General features: G+C 41.6%; 2 protein-coding genes across 7 annotated transcripts in view; one reads left to right on the top strand and one right to left on the bottom strand.

Moving 5' to 3' along the window:
- The window catches only part of PTPRZ1 (protein tyrosine phosphatase receptor type Z1), a 199,500-nt gene extending 182,605 nt beyond the window's left edge, over nt 1-16,895 (top strand). For all 4 annotated transcript variants that reach the window (XM_051848907.2, XM_051848908.2, XM_051848909.2 and 1 more), the window contains 8 exons: nt 471-617; nt 6,590-6,683; nt 6,982-7,055; nt 8,366-8,494; nt 9,364-9,510; nt 13,487-13,629; nt 14,779-14,914; nt 15,958-16,895. In XM_051848907.2, coding sequence (XP_051704867.2) covers nt 471-617; nt 6,590-6,683; nt 6,982-7,055; nt 8,366-8,494; nt 9,364-9,510; nt 13,487-13,629; nt 14,779-14,914; nt 15,958-16,098 — 1,011 coding nt within the window. In that variant the 3' untranslated portion in view covers nt 16,099-16,895. The remainder of the gene's footprint in view (nt 1-470; nt 618-6,589; nt 6,684-6,981; nt 7,056-8,365; nt 8,495-9,363; nt 9,511-13,486; nt 13,630-14,778; nt 14,915-15,957) is intronic.
- Nucleotides 16,896-19,338: 2,443 nt separating this feature from the next.
- LOC138843125 (sideroflexin-1-like) lies at nt 19,339-22,333 on the bottom strand. 3 transcript variants are annotated; one of them, XM_070071577.1, is made up of 2 exons: nt 21,665-22,331; nt 19,339-21,536 (listed from the first exon to the last, which is right to left on the bottom strand). In XM_070071577.1, the coding sequence occupies exons 1-2, from the start codon at nt 22,257-22,259 to the stop codon at nt 21,325-21,327; spliced, it is 807 nt and encodes a 268-aa protein (XP_069927678.1). In that variant the 5' UTR covers nt 22,260-22,331; the 3' UTR covers nt 19,339-21,324. The 3 variants fall into 3 exon arrangements, with proteins under 3 accessions (XP_069927678.1, XP_069927677.1, XP_069927676.1); XM_070071576.1 differs by having other exon boundaries at nt 19,339-21,486; nt 21,537-22,331; XM_070071575.1 differs by having other exon boundaries at nt 19,339-22,333.
- Between the last annotated feature and the right edge of the window lie 806 nt (nt 22,334-23,139).

Consider the following 23,139-nt stretch of genomic DNA (forward strand, 5'->3'; position numbering starts at 1 on the left):
AAGAAAAAAAATCCATGCATTTTTAATTTTTTTTCATAAAATTTTCTGTGTGCTGGCGCCGCAGCTCAGTAGGCTAATGCTCCACCTAGCGGCGCCGGCACACCGGGTTCTAGTCCCGGTCGGGGCGCCGGATTCTGTCCCGGTTGCCCCTCTTCCAGGCCAGCTCTCTGCTGTGGCCCGGGAGTGCAGTGGAGGATGGCCCAAGTGCTTGGGCCCTGCACCCCATGGGAGACCAGGAGAAGTACCTGGCTCCTGCCATCGGATCAGCGCGGTGCGCCAGCCGCAGCGTGCCAGCCGCGGCGGCCATTGGAGGGTGAACCAACGGCAAAGGAAGACCTTTCTCTCTGTGCTTCTCTCTCACTATCCACTGTGCCTGTCCAAAAGAAAAAAAAAAATTCTGTGTGTTTTCTGAAGATACTTCACATAAGGAGAACTGGAAGCAATGCTCTTACTGTCACTCTTTTTTCCAGGAGCAGTATGTCTTCATTCATGACACACTGGTTGAGGCCATACTAAGTAAAGAAACTGAAGTCCCGGACACGCATATTCATGCCTATGTTAATGCACTCCTCATTCCAGGACCAACAGGCAAAACAAAACTAGAAAAACAGTTCCAGGTGAGTTCTCTTGGAAGCCACTTACCTGTCACCAGTGTTGAACGTCCCTGCATCTTCCTACTTGAGTCAACAAGGCCATGTGGATAGGTTGAGAGTATTGCACAGAGGCTTTCTGTTTGAGCCATCTTTGTGTTTTACCATTGGTTACAGTGCCACACAGTGAATTTTAAAGAGAAGCTGAAGTCTGAGTAGCAAGAGGAAAAGTTCTCAGAAACCCTAGACTAACTTTTAGAAATGCAAACTTCGTTCAGGGAAGGAGGGCATTGCACATAACAGAACGAACAGACAGAACTTGTAATACAAACTATAAGTACTCTTTTTACTTTGAATAAACCAGACCACTTAAGCACAAGTGCTGTGGATCAGGCTGTTCCCACTACTCCTGGGAAGAAAAAAAAAATCTGTGTCTCACTTAAAACCCCAGGACTAGAATAGGCCACATCAGAACAATAGCTTCTTCAACCTGGGTTTCTCCCGCTCACCTTGCAGACAGGAAACCAAGGAGGAGAGTGTGTTTTGTTTGATAGTATGCCTTCGGCAGCACTCACTCTCTGATTTTTGAAATTAGCAAACAAAAACTTAGAGCTGCCATGTGGGATCAGAGAATGCACAGAGCCGTGACTCCACAAGAAGGGGGCTATGTTATTTCCCTCTAAAGTATTCCTGCTTATCAATTCTCAGGATTCATGGGGAAACAGGGCAGTTTTCTTCTTACTCTTCTTAAATTTAAATATTCTTATTTTAATTGAAAGAGAGAGACAGTGAAACATGGAGAGGAAGAGCTCTCCCATCTGCTAGTTCACTCCCCAAATGCCTGCTGTAGCTAAGGCTGGACTAGGCCAAAACCAGGAGCTGTGAACTCGATCCAGGTCTCCCACGTGGGTGGTAAAGACTCATATCTCTGATCTGCCACCTGCTGCCCCTCAGAGTGTGCATCAGTAGGAAGCCGGAATTAAAAGCATAGCCAGAACTCCAGCCAGGCACTGTGATGCGGGATGCAAGTGTCCGAAGCTGTGTCTTAGCCCGTGAGCCAAATGCCCACCCCCTGGGCAAATTTCTGAAGAAGAATTTGGGAGACCCTGGGAGCTCCCAAAGAGTTAATAAACCTTAAGATTTCACTTTTTTTTTCAGCCTTTTCCCCAGTCTGCAACAGGCTATTTTAGCCATGATGAAGATCCTCTGGCCTTTTGCCTTCTCAGTCATAAGCTTTTGTGCGGAAAAAGAAAGAGTGGGTTGGATTTTGAACCCAAAACTTGTCAGGAGGAATAGCATTTTGCTTAACTTATCTGAGTTATAAAGGATTGTTCTAGGGAAAGAAAGGTGTGTAGTTTGGTTTCCAGAAAAAGATAATAAAGAAATGTAAAACAATAAAATTAGATTGGTTAAGATAGCTTTTCCATTTTCAACAGAATTCTCATTTAAATATGATTTCCCCCTACATAATTGCAAAAAGAATTGCCATGACTTCAGCTAAACAAACAGGATCCAAACTGAAATATGAATGATAAGGTCAGAATGCATTTAAGAAAATATTTGACTCTTTCCTATTAGCAACGTCAATAGAGAAATAGAGGTATGTGGTGTGTGTGTGTGTGTGTGTGTGTGTAATCATTTACAAAAGGTATTTGTTCAAGTTATATCCATAGAAAATTTTACTTGAAACAAATTGCATGCTTCTTATTCAACGAATATTTACCAGACACCTACCAGATGCCAGGCCTTTGTGTTTATTACTAAAACATAAACATTAATGTTCAATTTAAAAACAAGCACATCTGCTCCTCCTGGTCTCATGGTGCTTCCAGTCTAATGGAAGAGTCCAGTAAGAAAATAGACAAACACAAATCAGCACGGAAACTGCCATTACTGAAATAAAACAGGATGCTAAGGGGAGGACAGAAAAGGGTGCACCTTCTCAGGGAAGAACTGTCCAGGATATATTTAATAGTCAGACACAGGACTTGCTCATTCATTGGACACAATAGTGAGGAGAGAAAAGAGACAAGCATTAATACCGCGGTTCTGATTGGGCAACTGAGAGGGGTGATATCATTCACGTGCTTGAGCGGTGGGGGTAACAATGGCGCAATTAATTCTAAATTTCGAGGTACTTGGGAGGTTTCCCAGTAAACAAGCACAGTTGGCAGTTGGATAGTGAATTTGAGGCATAAATGAAAGATGCATTGGAGAGATGGATTTTCATGTGATCAGCTTGGAAATGGTTACTTTAAGCCTTGGAATTGGGTAAGACAGCAACTAAATAAAAATGAGATGTCGAAGAAGGCTTAGGAGAGATTATTTAAGGAAAATTGTAATTAACCAGTGAATGACTAGCCTCCAAAAGGAAGGCAGTAAGGAAGCATCAGAGTACAAGAAAATTTGGGACAGTGGGAAATGATAGAATCCAAATAAAATAACGCTGCAAGAAGGAAGAAATAGACAAAGTTATCCAAGGTTGATGACATGTGAGAGGTGGTGGAGTTAGAGAAGTCCATTGGGTTTAGCCATAAGGTCATCCATACACCTTTCCAAGTACTATTTAGAAGTGTGGCAATGAAGCCACATTATAGGTAGTTAAGGAGTGGATGGATTTGAGGGATCAAGGACAATCGTTATATAACTCTCTTAAAAATCTTGATTCTGAAGGGAATGACAAAGGTAAGAGTTATTTATTTGCTTATTTTAGGTCTCTTTGTTTATATTATAATGAGAGACATGTGAGCTTCTTTAAAAACTGTTAGGAAGGAAGGAGAGATCCTGATTATGTCTAGAGAGGTAGGGTTCAGGACACGGGTAAAGGAATTAATGTCAGGAAGAAACCGAGTAGCTGTGCATGGTACCATTTAGGCTCCAAGACTGGTGTCTGAGACTCGACTCTATGCCTTCTTAATCCTCTATGAAGTAGCAGGGAAGTGAATGAATGAGTGTGTGCGTTTGTGTGTGCACATGTCTGTTGCATACATATTTTAATATATATATATAAATGAGTTAAATAGCCAATTGAGAAAATTGGAAATAATTTCAAGGAGTCTCTATCATACTAATCACATCTTCAGAAAGTAATATTATAAAATTAGAAACTGACAGTGACAAATATGTTTTCTCTGATCTGTGGTAACTAACAGAGTAAAAAATTTTAATGTATATGAGCAAATTTGACATTTTGAGATTTGAATATTGTCTATACTGTTGAGAACACTGTTTTTTTTCTTCTACTTGTTGAATTCTTTACTTAGTGGGGGGTTAAACTTATGTTTATAAAATAAACTGAAAGCATATCATTGTAAAAATTAAAAGGAAAAATAAGAAAGGAAGGAGAAGGGAGGGTGGGAGCATGGGTGGTAGGGAGGTTAGGGTGAGAGGTATCATTATGACCCTAAATCTGTATGTATAAAATACATGATGGGGCCGGTGCTGTGGCATCGTGGGTAAAGCCGCTGGCTGCGGTGCCAGCATCCCATGTGGGTACCAGATTGGGTCCCGGCTGCTCCACTTCCAATCCAGCTCTTAGCTATGGCCTGGGAAAGCAGTAGAAGATGGCTCAAGTCCTTGAGCCCCTGCACCCGCATGGGAGACCTGAAAGAATCTCCTGTCTCCTGGCTTTTGATGACCGTTGCAGCTATCTGGGAAGTGAACCAGCAGATGGAAGACTTCCTTCTCTCTGCCTCTCCTACTCTCTCTGTGTAACTCTAATTTTCAAATAAAATAAGTAAATCTTTAAAATAAAATACATGAAATTTATTCACTTATGTAAATTTTTCAGAATTTAATATTTTTTTAATTTTAAATGATTCGTAAAGATCTGGATATTTGGGCACTGAAAATGCTCCTTTCAATATTTACACTAAAGTGGAAATAATAAAACCTTTAAAACTAAAGGTCAAAAGAAGCACTATAAAACTTATAGCCATAAGTGTATTTATTTGGTGATAAATAAAAGGGAAAAGCATGTGAGAGGAATGTAAAAAAGCTAAAGGAAAAATATAGTACATGCAAAGAAAAAAATAATTTAAGAAAGGTTAAAACTTTCTTACACCAAAGAGACAGTTAATATAATTAAATTAAAGAGTGATTAAGTAAAACTGCGTGCAATTCTGTCAAACACTATCAAAAAAGACAAATTTATGTTCCCATAGACTGAGGGGGAGATTATGTATGAATAAATAATATTAAGCTTAAAATAGAAACAATTAGAATTTAGAATATTTTATCCATAAAAGCATAGAATGAATATATTTTGACAAAGAAACCTACAGGAAACCAATAAAATACAGTCAAATGTGCTTTTAAAAACTAGAAAATCTAACTAGACCAATAACCATCAAAGAAATCAAATCAGTTGCCAGCAGTCTCACTTCCAAAATAAAACCTGAATATAACAAATTTAATTCAGAACTATAATTTTTATGAAAATGATTTGATGCCAAGTTTTACCAGATCTTTAAAAGTTTATTTTATTTATTTGAAAGGCAGAGTTACAGAGAGAGACAGGGAGAGACAGAAAGATTTTCTATCTACAGGTTCACTCCCCTAATGGCTGAGAGAATACAGATAGGCCAGTGATAAGGGGAAGTATGTTAAACTGCTGCTTGCAATGCTAGCATCACGTATCTGAGCAGTGTTTCGAGTCCTATCTGCATCACTTCCAATCCACCTCCTGCTGATGTAACTATGAAGCCAGCAAGAGGATGGCCCAAGTACTTGGGCCCCTGCCAACACATGGAGACCAGGATGGAGATCTTGGCTCCTGGCCACAGCCTAGCCCAGACCTGGCTCTTGTTACCATTTGGAGAGTAAACTAGTGGGTAGAATATCTCTTTCTCTGTCTCTCCCTCTCTCTATCACTCTGCATTTCAAATAAATTAAACAATCTTTCTTAAAAAGGGATAACAATGACATTTGTAACTTTTTTTTTAACAGACTATAGACTTATATTCAAGACATCAACAGTTCTGCAAACTGGTAAATGACAGTAAAGTAAAATTATGAAAGAACTCTAAGTAACTAATGAGCACTAAAACTCAAAGTCTCATAGTAATTAAAAAATGCAAGTCAGAACTGTGATAAAATGTTTTACAAGCATCAAACTGTCAAAAAATTAAACACTGATGATTCCTAATTCTCTATAGAAGCTTCACGTGTGTGCACATTAAGAAACTCAGAAGAGACCAGCACCGCGGCTCATTAGGCTAATCCTCCGCCTGCGGCCCTGGCACTCCGGGTTCTAGTCCCATGGGGTGCCGGTTCTGTCCCGGTTGCTCCTCTTCCAGCCCAGCTCTCTGCTGTGGTCTGGGAAGGCTGGGGAGGATGGCCCAAGTGCTTGGGCCCTGCACTCGCATGGGAGACCAGGAGGAAGCACCAGCCATAGTGGCCATTTGGAGGGTGAACCAACAGAAGGAAGACCTTTTTCTCTGTCTCTCTCTCTCTCTCTCTCTCTCACTGTCTAACTCTGCCTATTTAAAAAAAAAAAAAAAACTCACAAGAGATATTCACTGCTACAAACCTTGAAATAGCATAACATTGGAAATAACCCAACACTTACTCATCAAGGAATAAATAAACAGAACATAGAGTATTCAGGCAATGGAGTACTAAATAATAGGAAGAATGATTAGCTACATATATGGTTCTGCACACACACACATACACATCAAATGCGATTTGCCTACAAACTGCAGTAGGAGACTTGAGAGGAGTGAGAGGTGCACATCTTTCGAGGAAGCCATGAGGGAAACCCTATCAGTGCTGAAAGTCAAACTAGAGGAAGTTCTTTGCTTCTTCCACTTCCCCTGCTATAGAACACAGGTGCTCCAGAGTCTATTGAAACAATGTTTAATTCAGGGAATCCTCAACAAACAAATCAGATATATGTATATGAATAGCTTATCTTGCTTGGGTTGTGTGTGTGTGTGTGTGAGTACTTGAGTGACTTAAGTGAAATGCCTGTATTTTTCTTTGATCCCCTTGCTCAGCTCCTGAGTCAATCAAATATACAGCAGAGTGATTATTCTACAGCCCTAAAGCAATGCAACAGAGAAAAGAACAGAACTTCTTCCATCATCCCTGGTAAACTGTGTTCAACCTTAAACAACTTTTTACCAATAAAAAAATGTGTAGGCAATTTGGCAATGTTAGTATACTTTGGGACAAATGCAATACAGCCACATTTGTCAAATTATACTACAGAATATGTAAAATCAAGGTCTCCTAAACCTTTGAAGTCTTATCTAAAAATGCGAAATATATTTTAAAATTAAGGATCAGATTCAACTTGAGAAATTTAGCTGTATTTTGCACTAGGATGTGGATGAGGTAATACAGTGCCGTGAACAAGGTTGTTTATAATGAATGTTCTGTGTTCCAGTGGAAAGATCAAGGGTTGGCATTTCATCCCTCAGTGGGGAAGGCACAGACTACATCAATGCGTCTTATATCATGGTAAGTCAGATGATTCACTGGGGAGACTTCCTGACAGTTGTGTTACTGAATCAGACCCAGAGGGACTGCCTGCAGAAGTGACTGGGCATAGGCGGCACCACTGGTAGACATGAGTCGGGTCTGACTACTACAGACACACAGCTCTCAGCAGCAGTTTTTCTTGGAGTTTGTGCTGTGTGTTGTAGATACAGTAACCAAAACTCACCAGTTCAGGGGTAATGAGCACATATAGAACTTACACTGGCCCTTCTAAGAGGCTCCATGTCATTTCCCAAGGCAGAGATCTTGAGCAGACAGTGGCTTTTGTGAAGCCCATCTCACTGACATTACCAGTCCAGAGTTGCACCATGCTCCTCTCCCTGAAAACCGGACTCATTTGAAGACCTGGATTTCTAAAGATACAGTGCTTACTCTCTGCATTTAGATCTTCTGTGTGAGAGATGAGAGCCTTAGAAGCTGCTGTGTACCTTCATTACCATCTCAGATCAACCACAGATCTGGCTTCAGAGGAATGGGTTCTAATTCCCATTCCAATCTTTCTGTCCTATTTATCCAGCAAAGAAAATGTTGAGGAATATCCAAGTAAGAAACAGGGAAATGTGTGGTCGTGGTATCTAAATTCATTACACACTTCAAATGAACCATTGAGGGTCAGGGATGGAGATCTGCAGGACCTGGAGTAAAAGAAGCTAAAAAAGTCATGGTTTTAGGAAGTAACAGCATGTAAGTCATAATTAATCAATGGCACCAGCTTCCAGGTTCCACCAGCAAAATCTGCAAGGGACCTCCCTGGTTCCTGTCTTGTAGAGGCAATCAAGGTAGCTGCTGATTGAAGGTGTGAGTGGATATGAAATTTGGCATTCTACCATTGGGACTGGAAAGTGGGTAATATAAATTCTTCTGTAGGTTTCCACTGTATCTAGTGTAGGGACTCTTTCCACATAGCATTTTGCTAAGTCTGTCCCTACAGGTGGCAGGTAAACTTGCAGACAGCATTTTAACTTCTTAAATTTCAGTTTAATTTTCTGCAAAATGTGGATCAGAGTTCCTATTTCAAAGTACTGCTGTGAGGGGGTAATTTCTTAAGAGCAAGAAATTAATCCTTAATGGTGTACCTAGCATATAGGAAATGCCTAAAGACGTTGGCCATGATCACATTATACAGATCTATCATCACAGTCTTATTTGTGCACACAATCTGCAGTTAAAAAGACTACTTTGGCTTGAGACTCATTAACTTTAACTTAGGTTTTTTTGAATCTTGAAAGTCATAAACCAGAGTTCTTTTTAACTCCTTTTTGGTTTTGCAGGGTTACTATCAGAGCAATGAATTCATCATCACCCAGCACCCCCTTCTCCATACTATTAAGGATTTCTGGAGGATGATATGGGACCATAATGCCCAGCTGGTGGTTATGATTCCCGATGGTCAAAACATGGTAAGTTCCCTGGGCCATTTTTAGTACTTTCCTTACAGGGGAAATATCAGGTTACGATAGCCCTAGAAGTTTAGCATACAAACAAGCCAAGAAATTTTGTTTTTTATCAGCAAACTAATGTCAATGAGATCATCCCTTCTCTACTATTGGGCTTAGTTTGGTTACACAGTTTCCCAGGTCTAGAAGTGATAGATGCAGATTTAAACAAAAGATTAAAAATAAATTAAATTTACAACTTTCATAGCGCTACTTAAGAAAATTGATTCCACAGTTAAAGTCAGTCTGTGTCTTTCTATTTACATTTCTGTAAATAAAATGTTAAGATATTTGGAGATTTCCTTTGTTTAAGGAGGCCCCTTGAAGCTTTTTTTTAAAGAATCTAATTGAAATAAATTCATGATATAGGAAGAAATTTTTTTGTATCAAAAAATCAGGAATACCTTCATCCTCTTTTTACATATGTTTGAAGAATCTAAAAAGGAAGACAAAGTTAATGTTTCATTTATGCTTTACACATATACTTAATTTTTATTCTATTCTTATCTATAAATGTTATACTGACCTTTAAACATAAGGCCAGTAATCTCTGAGATTTTAGAATGACTTGAATTTATTCTACTCTGTTGTGAGTTATAGAAAAAGCAAGCTCACCATTGTTATTGATGGGTTAAGAATACAAAATAAGGAAGCAACAGTTTGAGTTCTTAAATGTACTATTGTATTCTAAGACACCTGAAAGATTTTAAAGAGCAAATTTTGAAACTCAAAGAAAATTTCGAGTGGAAATTTAGTCAGCAACCAGTTGACTTACTGCACAGATTTATTAGACATTTTATTAAAATTTTGACTCTTGGTTTTTAATACTGCAGGCAGAAGATGAATTTGTTTACTGGCCAAATAAAGATGAACCTATAAATTGTGAGAGCTTTAAAGTCTCTCTTATGGCTGAGGAACACAAATGCCTGTCTAATGAGGAAAAACTTATAATTCAAGACTTCATCTTAGAAGCTACACAGGTATGGGTATAAGTTATATAACAAACTTTTCATCTTAAGTATATGTTTAACATGCTGACTTAACCCAGTAAGTCCCAAGTTTTCAACCTTTGAGTATTACAACATAATATTTATTGCAAATTTACCGTAAGTGATATATGTATTGTTCAATTTAAGTATTGATAGGTGTCCTTTATATGCAACAATGAGCCATAAAGGATCAAGGTTCTTCCCCAAAAATAAAAAGGATTCTGTTTGTTAGCAAATTCAGACATCTTTCTCAAATAGTCACTATTACCTTACTTTTCCTCTTTGTTTTCAAAATCTTGCAGAATTGTTAAACAGTTAGTCATCCCTGAACTATACTATTCTTTTTCACTTCTATGTATCATAGGAAATCAAATATTTATTTTTTCTTCTTCTTCTCCTGCTGCTTCTTCTTCTTCTTTTCTAAGATTTCTCTGTTACTCCAAGTCAGTTGATGGCAGAACTTGAGTTGAAAGTAACCACAGTAGGAAGAAAAAAACAAATTTTATTAAGTCTTATTCTTATGTTTTGTTAGCTGATATAAAATGAACTTAGTTGTGAACAACAAGAATTAGGATTATTTGGGACTTAGTAGAGTTACAATCCAGAGACCAAAAATTTAAGCTGCCTTGAATCCCTGCTCTGATGTTTTATGAGTGGATGGCTGTTTTTCATAGTTTAAACTGTGAAGGGATTGTCAGTTCATCTCCTGTCTGTCCAGGGTTGTGGTTGTTGCATCAAGAATTGAAAAAATGAAGGAGGAGGTTGGACTAAGTCTCAGGAAATGAGAGGGATGACATCTCAAACTATCACAAAGAGTTTTATTCCAAAAGTTGCTGTTCTGCCAGGTACACAAGACAGCAGGTACCCAAGTAGGGGCATGTAGACAGCTCAGTTCAAAAATTCAGCTCAAAACATCAGCTGTGGATGTGCCTCATTTCAAAAGTTTAGTTGTGGAGGTACCTAAGAACTATTTAACAAGGGCCTCCCAACTCCATTTTAAATGCTCCCAAATCAGTGCTACTCCATTTTGCTGATTTCCCCCTTGACAGTTTCAAGGCAAGCCCTTACCTTTTATTTTTCTAAGTGAAAGCAGGAAAAAAATATTATCTACTTAAACTTGGTGCTTTATACCAGTGTACAGTGAATTGGTTTTAAGAGAAGAAGTACTTTGAAATTGTACCATCAATAAACTAAAGTTTGTTGTTTTTTTTACTAAAACAGTCTACATGAGACTTATATTATCTGCATGATAATATAATATACTGTTTTAATAAACTTTGTTATATCTATTATTGAATTCTTTGTCACTATTTATGCAGAGCTACAGTAAAATATTAAAAAAGATTAATAATTATCACTAAGGGGCAGGCATTTGGTACACTTAAGATAACACTTGTGATGTCTGCCCCATATCAGAGTGCATGGGTTTGAGAACCAATTCTACTCCCAATTCCAGCTCCCTCCTAGCACAAACTCTAGGAGGCAGTGCTAATGACTCAGTAGAGAAGTAGCTGGGACACCAACTGGTACCCATATGCAATGCTGGCACCACAGGCAGAGGCTTAGCTTACTATGCCACAGTGTCAGCACCATGAGCATTTTTAGTTTGGTTGTTTATTTTGTTTTGCTTAATTTTTTGTTGTTACAAACAGTACTAGTATGAATATTTTTAGATACAGGAAAAAATTTTTTTCTTGGTTGTACCTGGAAATGCCCCTGCTGGGTCAATAGAGCAAGTTGAGTATCTTCACCTTGTCAACTTTACCAAGTAACAGCAGCTGTTTTCCAAAGTGGATATCAGAAGCTGCTCAGTCATCAGAGGTGTGTGAATGAACTGGAATTTCTGCATCCTCACCACTGCTTGTGGTGAGAATGAAGTGACGTCTCTTGGTGGTCTGAATTTGCATTTTCTTTATTGAAAATGAAGTTGAATATCTTACATAAATTTGATGGCCATTGAGATTTCATGTTTCTTGACATGCCTGTTCGTGATTTTTGCCCATTTTTCTATCTGCCCATTTTCTATCCATTTACTGATGGACTTATCAGAGGTCAGTTCATAGCATGAGTACTAATCCTTTGTCAGCCACATAGCTGAAAATGCCTTCTCCCAGTTTGTGATTTGAATTTTCTACAATCCTTAGGATCTTTTTGGTGAATAAATATTTTTAAGTTTAAGCCATCTGAATGTATTAATCTTTTTTCTTTATGGATTATACAAGGAAACCATTTTTAAATGTCTTTTATAAAAATTCCTTTTTTGGGAGGGTTGCGGGTGGGAGGGACGTTATGGGGGGGAAGCCATTGTAATCCATATTCTGTACTTTGGAAATTTATATTCACTAAATAAAAGTTTAAAAAAAATTCCTTTTTTATCCAACAATCATAAACATACTCTCCTATGCTAGTTTGTAAATGTTTTAGTTTGGCCTGGAATTGATTTTATGAAGAACATTTAATAAGACAAGGGTCAAATTTTCTTATTTTCTATGTGATAATCATTGTCCCAGCATCATTTACTGAGTATCAATATCAGATTAGTCATAAACCTAGTTTCTTTAGCTATGTCGGTCCTCACCTATCTTACCAGTATTTTTCCAACTGTGTTTTCAAGCTCATTCTCAGTTTAGTTTAGCCTCATATCACCAGTATTTGAAGAGGTCTTTTCTGTCTATATGGGCTTGTTTGCAGGATCGTTATTTAATTCCTCCAAGTTCCTTGTCAATTCCTCTGCTAAAATTGCAGTGTATTTTATAACTTATAATAAATATTAATATGGAATAAGCTAATTCTCCATCTTATTCTTCTTCAGTAGTATCTTGACTGTTTCAACCCTTTGCATTTAAATATGGAGTTAGAGAGACAGAGAGAGCTCCCATGTATTCATTCACCACCACCACCCCCTCAAAGGCCTACAATAGCAAGTGCGGGGCCAAGCAAAAGCTGGGAATTGGGAACGCAATCCAGGTCTCCCATGTGGGTGACAGGGATTTAAATGTTTGAGCTATATCCTGCTGCCTCCCAGGGTGTGCATTAATAGGAGGCAAGAATCAAAAGCAGGGGGCTGGCACTGTGGCACAGCAGGTTAACGCCCTGGCCTGAAGTACTGGCATCCCATATGGCCACACTGGTTCTAGTCCTGGCTGCTCCTTTTCTGATCCAGCTCTCTGCTATGATCTGGGATAGCAGTGGAAGATGGCCCAAGTCCTTGGGCCCCTGCACCCACATGGGAGACCCAGAAGAATCTCCTACGGCCATCCGAACCAGCGGATAGAAGACCTTTCTCTCTCTCTCCTCTCTCTCTCTCTCTCTGTAACTCTATCTTAAAAAAAAAAAAAAAAAAAAGAATCAAAAGCAGAGCCAGGACTTGAACTCAGGCACCAGGTATGGGATATGGACATCTCAAGCAGTGTGTTAACTGCTGTGCCAGATACTTGTTTTTAAATGTAGTACTTTACTGAGTACATTTTGAGGAAACTGGAGACCAGAGGTCTGATTCATCATGTAAGCAAGAATCAGAACTAGAACTGAGATTGAATCTAAATCCCCCCAAACCTGGCCAGTGTTTCCCCACTGTGTCTTCAGGCTCATTCTTCCCTTGGTTTATCCTGGTATGGCCAGTATTTGAGGAGGTCTGTGTTGTCATCAAAACAACTTTTTACACTAAAGATTTATTTGTGTAACTTGAAATTTAATAGTATAGCCACACATCTTTGGCACATACTTTCATGGTTTTGTTAGCATTGGCATAAATCACCCACAAAAAAGTCGTATTCAGAATTAGAAAATAAATCACATTTTGTTGTCCTACTAAATACACTTATACATGGTAAATGCAACATCACAACTTCCTCCCATGATTAAGGATGTGCTACACCTACTGTCATTAACTAATTTTCCCCAAATGATAAATTGTCACTACCAATGTTATTCTTTTTCAAAAATTAATATTTCTTTCTTCTTATAGGATGATTATGTACTTGAAGTGAGGCATTTTCAGTGTCCCAAATGGCCAAATCCAGATAGTCCCATTAGTAAAACTTTTGAACTTATCAGTATTATCAAGGAAGAAGCTGCCAACAGGGATGGACCCATGATTATTCATGATGAGTAAGTTCCACATGTTAAAATGTTTCACACCTAGGCTGGCGCCGCGGCTCACTAGGCTAATCCTCTGCCTAGCGGCGCCGGCACACTGGGTTCTAGTCCCGGTTGGGGCACCGGATTCTGCCCCGGTTGCCCCTCTTCCAGGCCAGCTCTCTGCTGTGGCCCGGGAGTGCAGTGAAGGATGGCCCAAGTGCTTGGGCCCTGCACCCCATGGGAGACCAGGAAAAGCACCTGGCTCCTGGCTCCTGCCATCGGATCAGCGCGGTGCGCCGGCCGCAGCGTGCCGGCCGCGGCGGCCATTGGAGGGTGAACCAACGGCAAAGGAAGACCTTTCTCTCTGTCTCTCTCTCACTGTCCACTCTGCCTGCCAAAAAAAAAAAAAAAAAAAAAAAAAAAAAAAAAAAAGTTTCACACCTGAGCATTCTCTTGGTGTATATATTTATTTCTGTTTTCCTCGGACCAACCTAATGCTGTGGACTAATTGTGTGACTCAGTGATGGTGAATTACCTGCCTGTCAATAAAGTTAACAAATAACTTTTTTTTTACCACTTCACTGAAGCTCCTTTTGAAGGTAGAAGATGGGTGCATGATTACAAAAATATGCTTTTGCATTTTATGCCAAGAACATTTCGCATTATGAGTAAATGTTTGAGTACTGGAATTTTTACAGATGCTAACCAGAGAGATAGTATTAACATCTTCACTTCCTGGAACAGGGACAACATTTGTGTTTTTGTTTGTCAGAAATTGGAAAACGTATCCAATATATCTTTCCAGGCTTCTGTTATGAGCAGATAACAAATGCATATGTTAGAGTTATATGTTATAAACATATTGCATATGTTGTACTCTCAGTCAAATCACATTTTGTTAATTGCTAACTTCTTCCATAGTATAAAAGCAAGTGCGTAAGAAAATATTAAACTGCTATAAATTATTTCATTACTAATATTATAAACACTTGTCAATGTTTTAAATTTGACCATAGTTCTATGCACAAAAAAAGTAAAGAGGGATAATTAATCCAAATTTTCAGTGATTTTACTGCAAAGTTGTCAAGGCTCGTGTGCACTATAAGTTCCATATGTGAGAGTGGGATTCATCTGAATCTCTTCCTGGTTCTCTTCTGATTCTCTTCCTTTCGCTACCAGGCATGGAGGCGTGACAGCAGGAACTTTCTGTGCTCTGACAACACTTATGCATCAACTAGAGAAAGAAAATTCCATGGATGTCTACCAGGTAGCCAAGATGATCAATTTGATGAGGCCAGGAGTCTTTGCTGACATTGTAAGTAATAAAGCAGTGAGCCAAGCTTTTCACTGTTAGAGAGCTACTAGCATCCTAGCAGCTGCGGACATGTGTCCAGAAAGATGTGTCCATGTGTCCAGAAAGATCACACTGACTGCCAAAATTACCGTGCGGTTTTCAAGTTGAATTGAAAATCCACAGTCATAGAACCTGAACAGCAAACAATAATAAACATTTAAACTCCATCTTTCAGAAGCTGATAGGAGGAAAATGTTAAAATTCACATGTGCCTGTTTATAAGACTTACTCTAAATCTGGAAAATATACTTCATAGAAGCTTCAACAACCTGACCTATATAGCAAAATAAATACTTATCTTCCATAGTTTAAGATCTTCCTAGCCTCAGACAATAGTAATAAGTTTGCTTTCCCCACTCCCAAGTTTCAAGAATGCATTTAATGATGCTCTGGTTCACATGTCATCCTAATGGTTTTCTGCAAAAAGAGCAGTCATTGGCTCAGGTTCTCGGCCTGGCGTCGGTAAAGGGAAAAGCACTTCACTTTTGGTGCCTCTACTCTGAGACTGTAGTAGAGCATACTTAAAGCAGAGCATATGATCAGACAGGCTCACAGCATGTGAAGGATCCTTTGTAAACAGCAGATCTTGTAGGAAAGTCTGCATTCTGCATGGGTCCTTGAGCTGACAGTGTGGCCATGTCTGAGACCTATCTGTAAATGAATGTAACCAGTGGATTTCATAACTAGAGAAAGGAGGGTAAGAAACTTATCCTTGAGTTGGTTATAGGTACTGAGTCCAAGCCAATGAAAAAGAAGAGTACTTGTCACCGGCAAATGAATATTGATCTGTTTTCTCGATCAATAGATGTTTGCTAATTGAAAAGTTATTTCAGTTAAAACAGAGCCACTAATGTAGATTGTGTACCTCTGCTGAGTATACAAAGCCTCTAACACAATGGCCTTCCAGGGACAGTGCCAAAGTGTGGCTACAAATGTTGCTTAATATAATGAATGCATGTCTTCATTGAGCTTCTTGGTTATAACCTTCCTTCTCTGTTCACCAGGAGCAGTATCAGTTTCTCTACAAAGTGGTCCTCAGTCTCGTGAGCACAAGGCAGGAAGAAAACCCATCCACCTCTTTGGACAGTAATGGTGCAGCATTGGCTGATGGCAACATGGCTGAGAGCTTGGAGTCTTTAGTTTAGTCCAGAAAGGGGAGAGAGGATCCCACATCTGAGAATTGTTTCCCTGTTTCTAAAATTAGACAGGAAAATAAGTCCAGTTCTGTTAACTGTTTACTACCCATCACCTGACAGTAACTTTTGTCACATAGGATTCCGCCAAATTTACATCATTAACAATGTGTGCCTTTTTGAAAGACTTCTTGTAATTCACTTATTATGTTCGAACTAAAATGATTGAATTTACAGTATTTCTAAGAATGGAATTGTGGTATTTTTCCATATTGATTTTAACAGAAATTTCAATTTATAGATATTAGAAATTCCCAACTACAGAAAATGTGTTTTTAGTGTCAACTTTTTAGCTGTATTTGTAGCAATCATCAGGTTTGCTAGAAATATAACTTTTAATATAGTAGACTGTAAATAAAACAATCTATTCCTATGATATTCAACATTTTACAACTGCAATATTCACCTAAAGTAGAAATAATCTGATACTTACTGTAAATACTGTGCTAATGTCTCCATGGACCAAATTTATATTTATAATTGTAGATTTTTATATTTTACTACTGGATCAGTTTTCTAGTTCTGTGTAATTGTTTAGTTTAATGGTGTAGGTCATGATCTGGTCTTACTCTACAGGTCTTCTGATACCGTATTATGTTAAGTGATTAACTCAGCATGTTATTTTAACTTTTGTGGAAAATAGAATTACATTTGTTTTGAGATGTTTTTATGAGAATAACACCTTACCCAACATTGTTTAAATGATTTTTATCCAAGAAATTGCAAAAATAAATATAAATATTGCCATCCATTTGTGTTTCTTTGTGGAGTATTGTGTGGAGGTATGTGTGGCAGAGAATTGTGGTCCTGTGCCCCTTTGGGCTGATGGAAATGAAACAAGCCTAGAGGGATAGAGAGAATTAGAGTCATGGTTCCCATTGTGCACTGAGGTACTCGGGTTAGTCACAGAATTTTACCTTTTTGAGGACAATACAGCAGCATATGCTAACACAGCACAAAACTGCTGCTATTACATTATTTAACCAAACAGCTTAATTTCTTTTAGCTTAGGGGTATGCTATGGTCTGAAAGTTTGTGTCCCCCAAAATTTCTGCAAAATATTGCAATCCTCACCCAAAATGTAATGGTATTAAGAAATAGGGCCTTTGGGAGGTTGCTAGGTCACAGAGGTGGAGTCCCTGTGAATGGCATTTTTGCCTTTATAAAATGGACCTGGGAGTGACCCCCTCACTCCTTCCCTCATATGTGAGCCTACAGCTAGAAAACAGCTGTCTGTAAGGAGGCAGGCCCATTCATATATATCAACTTGATCTTGATCTTGGATTCCTAAGCTGCCAGAACTGTTAAAAATATATTTCTGTTGTTTATAAGCCACTCCATTTATGACATTTCATTTTAGCAGCTCAAATATGATCAAAATGGGAGATTATTAAAGTGTTACTAAGAAATTAAGGATGCTGCATACAAAGAAATGTTGGGAACTTTCGTTTAGAATCAAGCTGGGAGTTTAAAGTGGGAAGATTTGTTAGTCAACGATTCCAGTACAAGCAGTAGTCAGGCTGAATTAGGGGTTACAAGCCAGGTAGACAGACAAGAACCAGGAGGTCATAAATTCCAGAATGGAAAAAGGTAAGCGGTCCCATGTTAAAGCAAATCAGTATTCAAGAACTGTGTGGAACTGAAGTGAGGAAAAATGGAATCTTTAGAAACAAGCTGACTCTGACACTCAAAACAGTCCTTTGCCTTAGCCAGGAGGGTTTTATGGTTCCACCTAATAAGAAGGGCATGGGCCCCAGGAATGCCCAGCTCAGGGCTCACAACAGGAAGCCAGAACTAAATTTTGTTTAAACCAGTGGTTGTCAAATATAGTTTCCAAAGGAGCAGCATCAGCAAAACCTGGCAACTTGTTAGAAATCACAAATTGTGGCTCTCCACCCCAGACCTGTTGCCTCAGAGGCTTCAAGGGTGTGCCCAGTAACCTAATGCATGTGAATTTTGAAAACTGCCCTATGGGGCCGGCGCTATGGCACAGTGGGTTAACGCCCTGGCCTGAAGCACCGGCATCCCATATGGGCACAGGTTCTAGTCCCAGTTGCTCCTCTTCCTATCCAGCTCTCTGCTATGGCCTAGGAAAGCAGTAGAAGATGGCCCAAGTCCTTGGGCCCCTGCAGCCCCTGCACCCACGTGGGAGAGCCGGAAGAATCTCCTGGCTCCTGGCTTCCGATCGGTGCAGCTCCAGCCATAGCGGCCATCTCGGGAGTGAACCAGACAGAAGGAAGACTTCTCTCTCTGTCTCTACCTCTCTCTGTAACTCTGTCTTTCAAATAAATAAAATAAATCTGAAAAGAAAAGAAGAAAAAAAAAGAAAAGAACCGCTCTATATTAACAGCTCTTCCTGCAGCCTCAGTTTCCTCAAGCACTATTCAGAAATTTTCACTCAGTCCTTACAATGGCACTAAAAATCATTAGCTTTTCATTTTTTTAGAGTTTTCCATTCAAGCAACAGTCATGAAAATGTAGTAAATAGATCAAAAGAGAGAAAGTCCAACAAATAGTGGCTTGTCCCACACACACACAAAAAAATGTTGGAGGGCAGATTTAGAGAGAAAGATGGCCGGCACCGCAGCTCACTAGGCTAATCCTCCACCTGCAGCTCCAGCACACCGGGTTCTAGTCCTGGTTCGGGTGCCCGTCCTGTCCCGGTTGCTCCTCTTCCAGTCCAGCTCTCTGCTGTGGCCCGGGAGGGCAATGGAGGATGGCCCAGGTGCTTGGGCCCTGCACCCGCATGGGAGATCAGGAGGAAGCACCTGGCTCCTGGCTTCAGATCGGCGCAGTGCGCTGGCCGTAGCAGCCATTTTGGGGGTGAACCAACAGAAGGAAGACCTTTCTCTCTGTCTCTCTCTCTCACTGTCTAACTCTGCCTGTCAAAAAAAAAAAAAAAAGAGAGAGAGAGAGAGAAAGAGACACCTTCCATCCACTGTTTCACTCCCAAATGACCACAACCAACGGAGCTAAGCCCATCCTAAGTCACACGCCCGGAGCTCCATCTGGGTCTCCCATGTGTGTGCAGGGGCCCAAGAACTTGGGCCATCTGCCAATGCTTTTCCAGGCACATTAGCAGGGAACTGGATTAATGGAGCGGCTGGAACATGAACTGGTGCCCATTTGGGATGGTGGTGCCACAGGTGGCAGCTTTACCCAGTACACCACAGCACCAGCCCCCTTGATTGCTTTTTATTTTATTTTTTTTTTTCATTCCAAGTTTATTTAACATTTCATCCAGTTGAAATGAAATAACACATCGACTTCAACACTGGCAAGACGCTGGGCTAATACTGAAATCAAGACTGCCAGTGAGGAATTCCATCGTAATCCTTTGTATCACGTCACCAGGAGTAGCAATCACTATTTATCTTTGCCAGCTTATTGCACTTCGTGTGGCTTCTTATTTTGCCCCCTCCAGAAAAGCTAAATTTCTAAATGGTTAGAAGACTGTCAACCTTGCTTCTTTTGTTCTGTTTTCTTTTTTTTTTTTTTATAAACAATGATTAAACTATGCAGTTAATATTTCTATAGAAAAGCAGGAAGAGTCTGAAGCTTCAACAGACAATGTTTAAAAAGATACACCTGCACATAAGGTCCCTGCGCCTCTCGGGACTGTGTGTGGCCGCCTTTTCTTGGCGTCTGGTGCGTCCCCCTGTCCTCTGACCCATCATCATTCCACTTTCACTTAGGGTTCAGTGCAGAGTGAGTGGGGGCGAGGGCTCTGCTGCAGCTGGCGCTGTGGGCCAGGCCCCCAGGGACTGCACCCTGCACAGACCTGCAGCCCCGCCTTGGAGGTCAGCCTAGACCACCTGAGAGACATCCCCAGGGCATAGTGTCATGGGGAAGCCACTCCACACTGACAGACAGACCTGGGTGAGAAGACCCTGGGGTGGGGTGGGGTACAGCTTCAGATGTACTCATCCCTTCTGAGAAAAGAGGAAGCAGAGACACAAGGCACGCACGCTCTGTTTATGAGAGTTTCGCCTGGGCACACGGTCAAGGCTGAGCAGTTTCTAGCGATGCTTTTCACTTAGGGTCTCGGAATTACAGGGATCTCGGTGGAGAGACCGCCTCTCCTGGGATGTTGCACATCTACCCCTGGCGGCCCCATATCCGTTATTTGTGTGAGGTCACCGCCCATGCTGCCATGTGCTCCGTGGTTCCATTATTTCCGAGCGGGGCAGGGCGGGGCGTGATACACAGCATTCCTTTACCGACTCACACACAGCTTATCTCAGTATCTTTCTCAGAGTCACGTACCTAGGAGAAAAGATACACTGGCAGCTGCAACCGGGGTCTCACTTGAACAAAAAGAAAAAGAAAAAGAAAAGAAAAGAAAAAAACCCAGCAAGGCAGCGTGAGCCCTGACCACGGAGCGCTGGTGTGAGCTGCACTTCAACGCTGGCATGGGTGCGATTCAGCTACTCAGCTGTCCCACGGGAATCTGACTAGGGAAGGAAACAGCAGCACAGTGAGATGAACAGCTTCCGAAGGACGCAGGACACTAGACAGAAGCCGGCCAGGGACATCCACGACAGCCCCCACACACGCTCCGGTGCCAGCGGGGATGGCGGCTGACACCGGGGTGCAGCTGGCTTTCCCATCGATGGCATCATTTGCACAATGAACCCCCAGGCCTCATCATCTACCTAGGGGCCTGCCCACTCCCCACACTTGGAAGCCAACCGCCGTTGCTGTTTAAGGCCAAGTTTTCTCAGGTTAGCCTCAAGGCTTTTTTATCTTCCCAATTCAATGCTGAGATTTCCTGGACTGCAAACAGGAACGGGATGAACATTCGGTATTTTAAAGATTCCCTTTCCATGGATGGATCATCACTAAATATTTGCTGAGTCTATCCCAACCCCCTGCTCTATGCCTTGCAGTGCTGTTTCTGGGAGCCCTAGGTGAGGGCTGGGATATCATCTTTGAAAAACAATTTTGATAACAGCCATGGGAAGGTTATTCTGTAAATCATCACATGAGTCAAACAGAAGGGAGCCGACAGGTGCCGAGTTAGAAGTTTAGCAACTTGATTCTAAGGGGCTAACGTGGACGTGTGCACCTGGGAGAACTCAGGTCGGACGGGGCTTTCCTCAGTGACGTGGCAGGAGCAGCCGTGGAGGCTTCTCTCCCCGACTTTACAACCCCTTGTTAAAGTACACACGCTGCAGGTCAGGATGCGCCTCCCGGATCTGGGCCTGCAGCTCCGCCTCCAGGCTTGTCACAGACATGGAACTCTTCTGAGGAAACAGGGCGCAGCACAGGGGCGTCGCAAACACCAAACAAAAGCCGACTAATCCAACCTGAATAGGCGCGCTCATCCACGGGAACCTCTTCAGGAAGGCTTTCTTCTCCAGGGCATTCATGATGAACGGAGGGATGGCCATGCCGGGGGCCGCCATGAGAATCCGGGAGATGACAACTTGGGCGATGGCTTGCTGTGCAGCGTTTGCCGACTCACCCAAGCGCTTCCCATTTGCGTCGGTCACCGGAATGCCCACTCTGAGCTCCCTTTGCCTCATTAACGGGATGTTAATGCAGTTCGCCGCGGCCACGGCAGCGAAGGGAACAAAGCGTCCGATCAGGGGTGACACGTGCTTGGTGAGTGCATTAAGTCCCAAAGCTGTTGCCACAGCACCGGTCGTTGCAGAAACGTAAGCTGTTCCCAATTCGTTCACAGTGAGGGGCGCGTCTCCACTCCTGTTGGTGTAATTGACCACGGCGTTGAAGGACTGGTTGATCCACTGCCAGAACAGCACAGCCGGCGTAGTCCTGTAAAATGTCATCATGCAGCCCGTGATGGTCATGTTCATGGGCACCTGGGCCGACATCCTGCCGATCAGCACCATCTTCTCCCCGGTGTCAGGGTGAAACGCCGAGTCGTACACGTACTTCGCTCTCCATAACTCATTTTCCGTGAGACCTGGAGGAACAATTCCTTGTCTGTAATCGTGGACTATTTTTCTTGCGTTCTCTAGTTGTTCGTTGGTGAGCAGAATGTTCCTGGGATCGGTGACGGTGAAGAAGTGATTGGCCCGACCAATGAAGGTGCTCTGGTCCCATCGAGGCTCGTGGATGTTAATGTTGAGTGGGAGTGCCCCAGACATCGTCTCGCACGCTTCCCCCGGGGGGCCGCCGCCCGCGCCGCTCGCAGCTCCTGCTCCGCTCCGCGCCGCGCCGCCTCCCTTGATTGCTTTTTAACCTTATCTCCTGGACTTCTTGCTCCACAGTTCTGTTCTTTCACTTCCCACGATGTTTATTCATACCTTAACCTGGAGCATTAATGCCCTTCATTTTATTTTATTTTTTTAAGATTTATTTATTTATTTGAAAGTCAGAGTTACACAGAGAAGGAGAGGCAGAGAGAGATAGAGAGAAGTTTCCATCAGCTGGTTCATTCCTCAATTGGCCACAACTGCAGGAGCTGTGCCAATCTGAAGCCAGGAACCAGGAGATTCCTCCAGGTCTTCCCATGCAGGTACAGGGGCCCAAGGACTTGGGCCATCTTCTACTGCTTTCCCAGGGCAATTCAGAGAGCTGGTTGGGAAGTGGAGCAGCTAGGACTTGAACTGGTGCCCATATAGGATGCCGGCACTGCAGGCAGTGGCTTTACCTGCTACTCCACAGCGCAGGCCCCAGTGCCCATCATTTTAATGATTTTGTCTATTTTCCTCTTAGTCTTTATATAAACAGCCTTTGCAGATACAGATATTTTTCCTTCATTATAATTTTTTTTGACAGGCAGAGTTAGACAGTGAGAAAGAGACAGAATGAAAGGTCTTCCTTCTGTTAGTTCACCCCCCAAATGGCCGCTATGGCCTGCACACTGCACCAATCCGAAGCAGGAGCCAGGCACTTCCTCCTGGTCTCCCATGCAGGTGCAGGGCCCAAGCACCTGGGCCATCCTCCACTGCTTTCCTGGGCCACAGCATAGAGCTGGACTAGAAGAGGAGCAACTAGGACAGAATCGGCACCCCAACCGGGACT

The sequence above is a fragment of the Oryctolagus cuniculus genome, chromosome 3 (assembly GCF_964237555.1).
Source record: "Oryctolagus cuniculus chromosome 3, mOryCun1.1, whole genome shotgun sequence".
Classification (NCBI taxonomy): Eukaryota; Metazoa; Chordata; class Mammalia; order Lagomorpha; family Leporidae; genus Oryctolagus; species Oryctolagus cuniculus.

Coding starts and splice junctions, on each gene's coding strand:
- LOC138843125 (XM_070071575.1), bottom strand. CDS start 22,259: ATGTCTGGGGCACTCCCACTCAACATTAACATCCACGAGCCTCGATGG.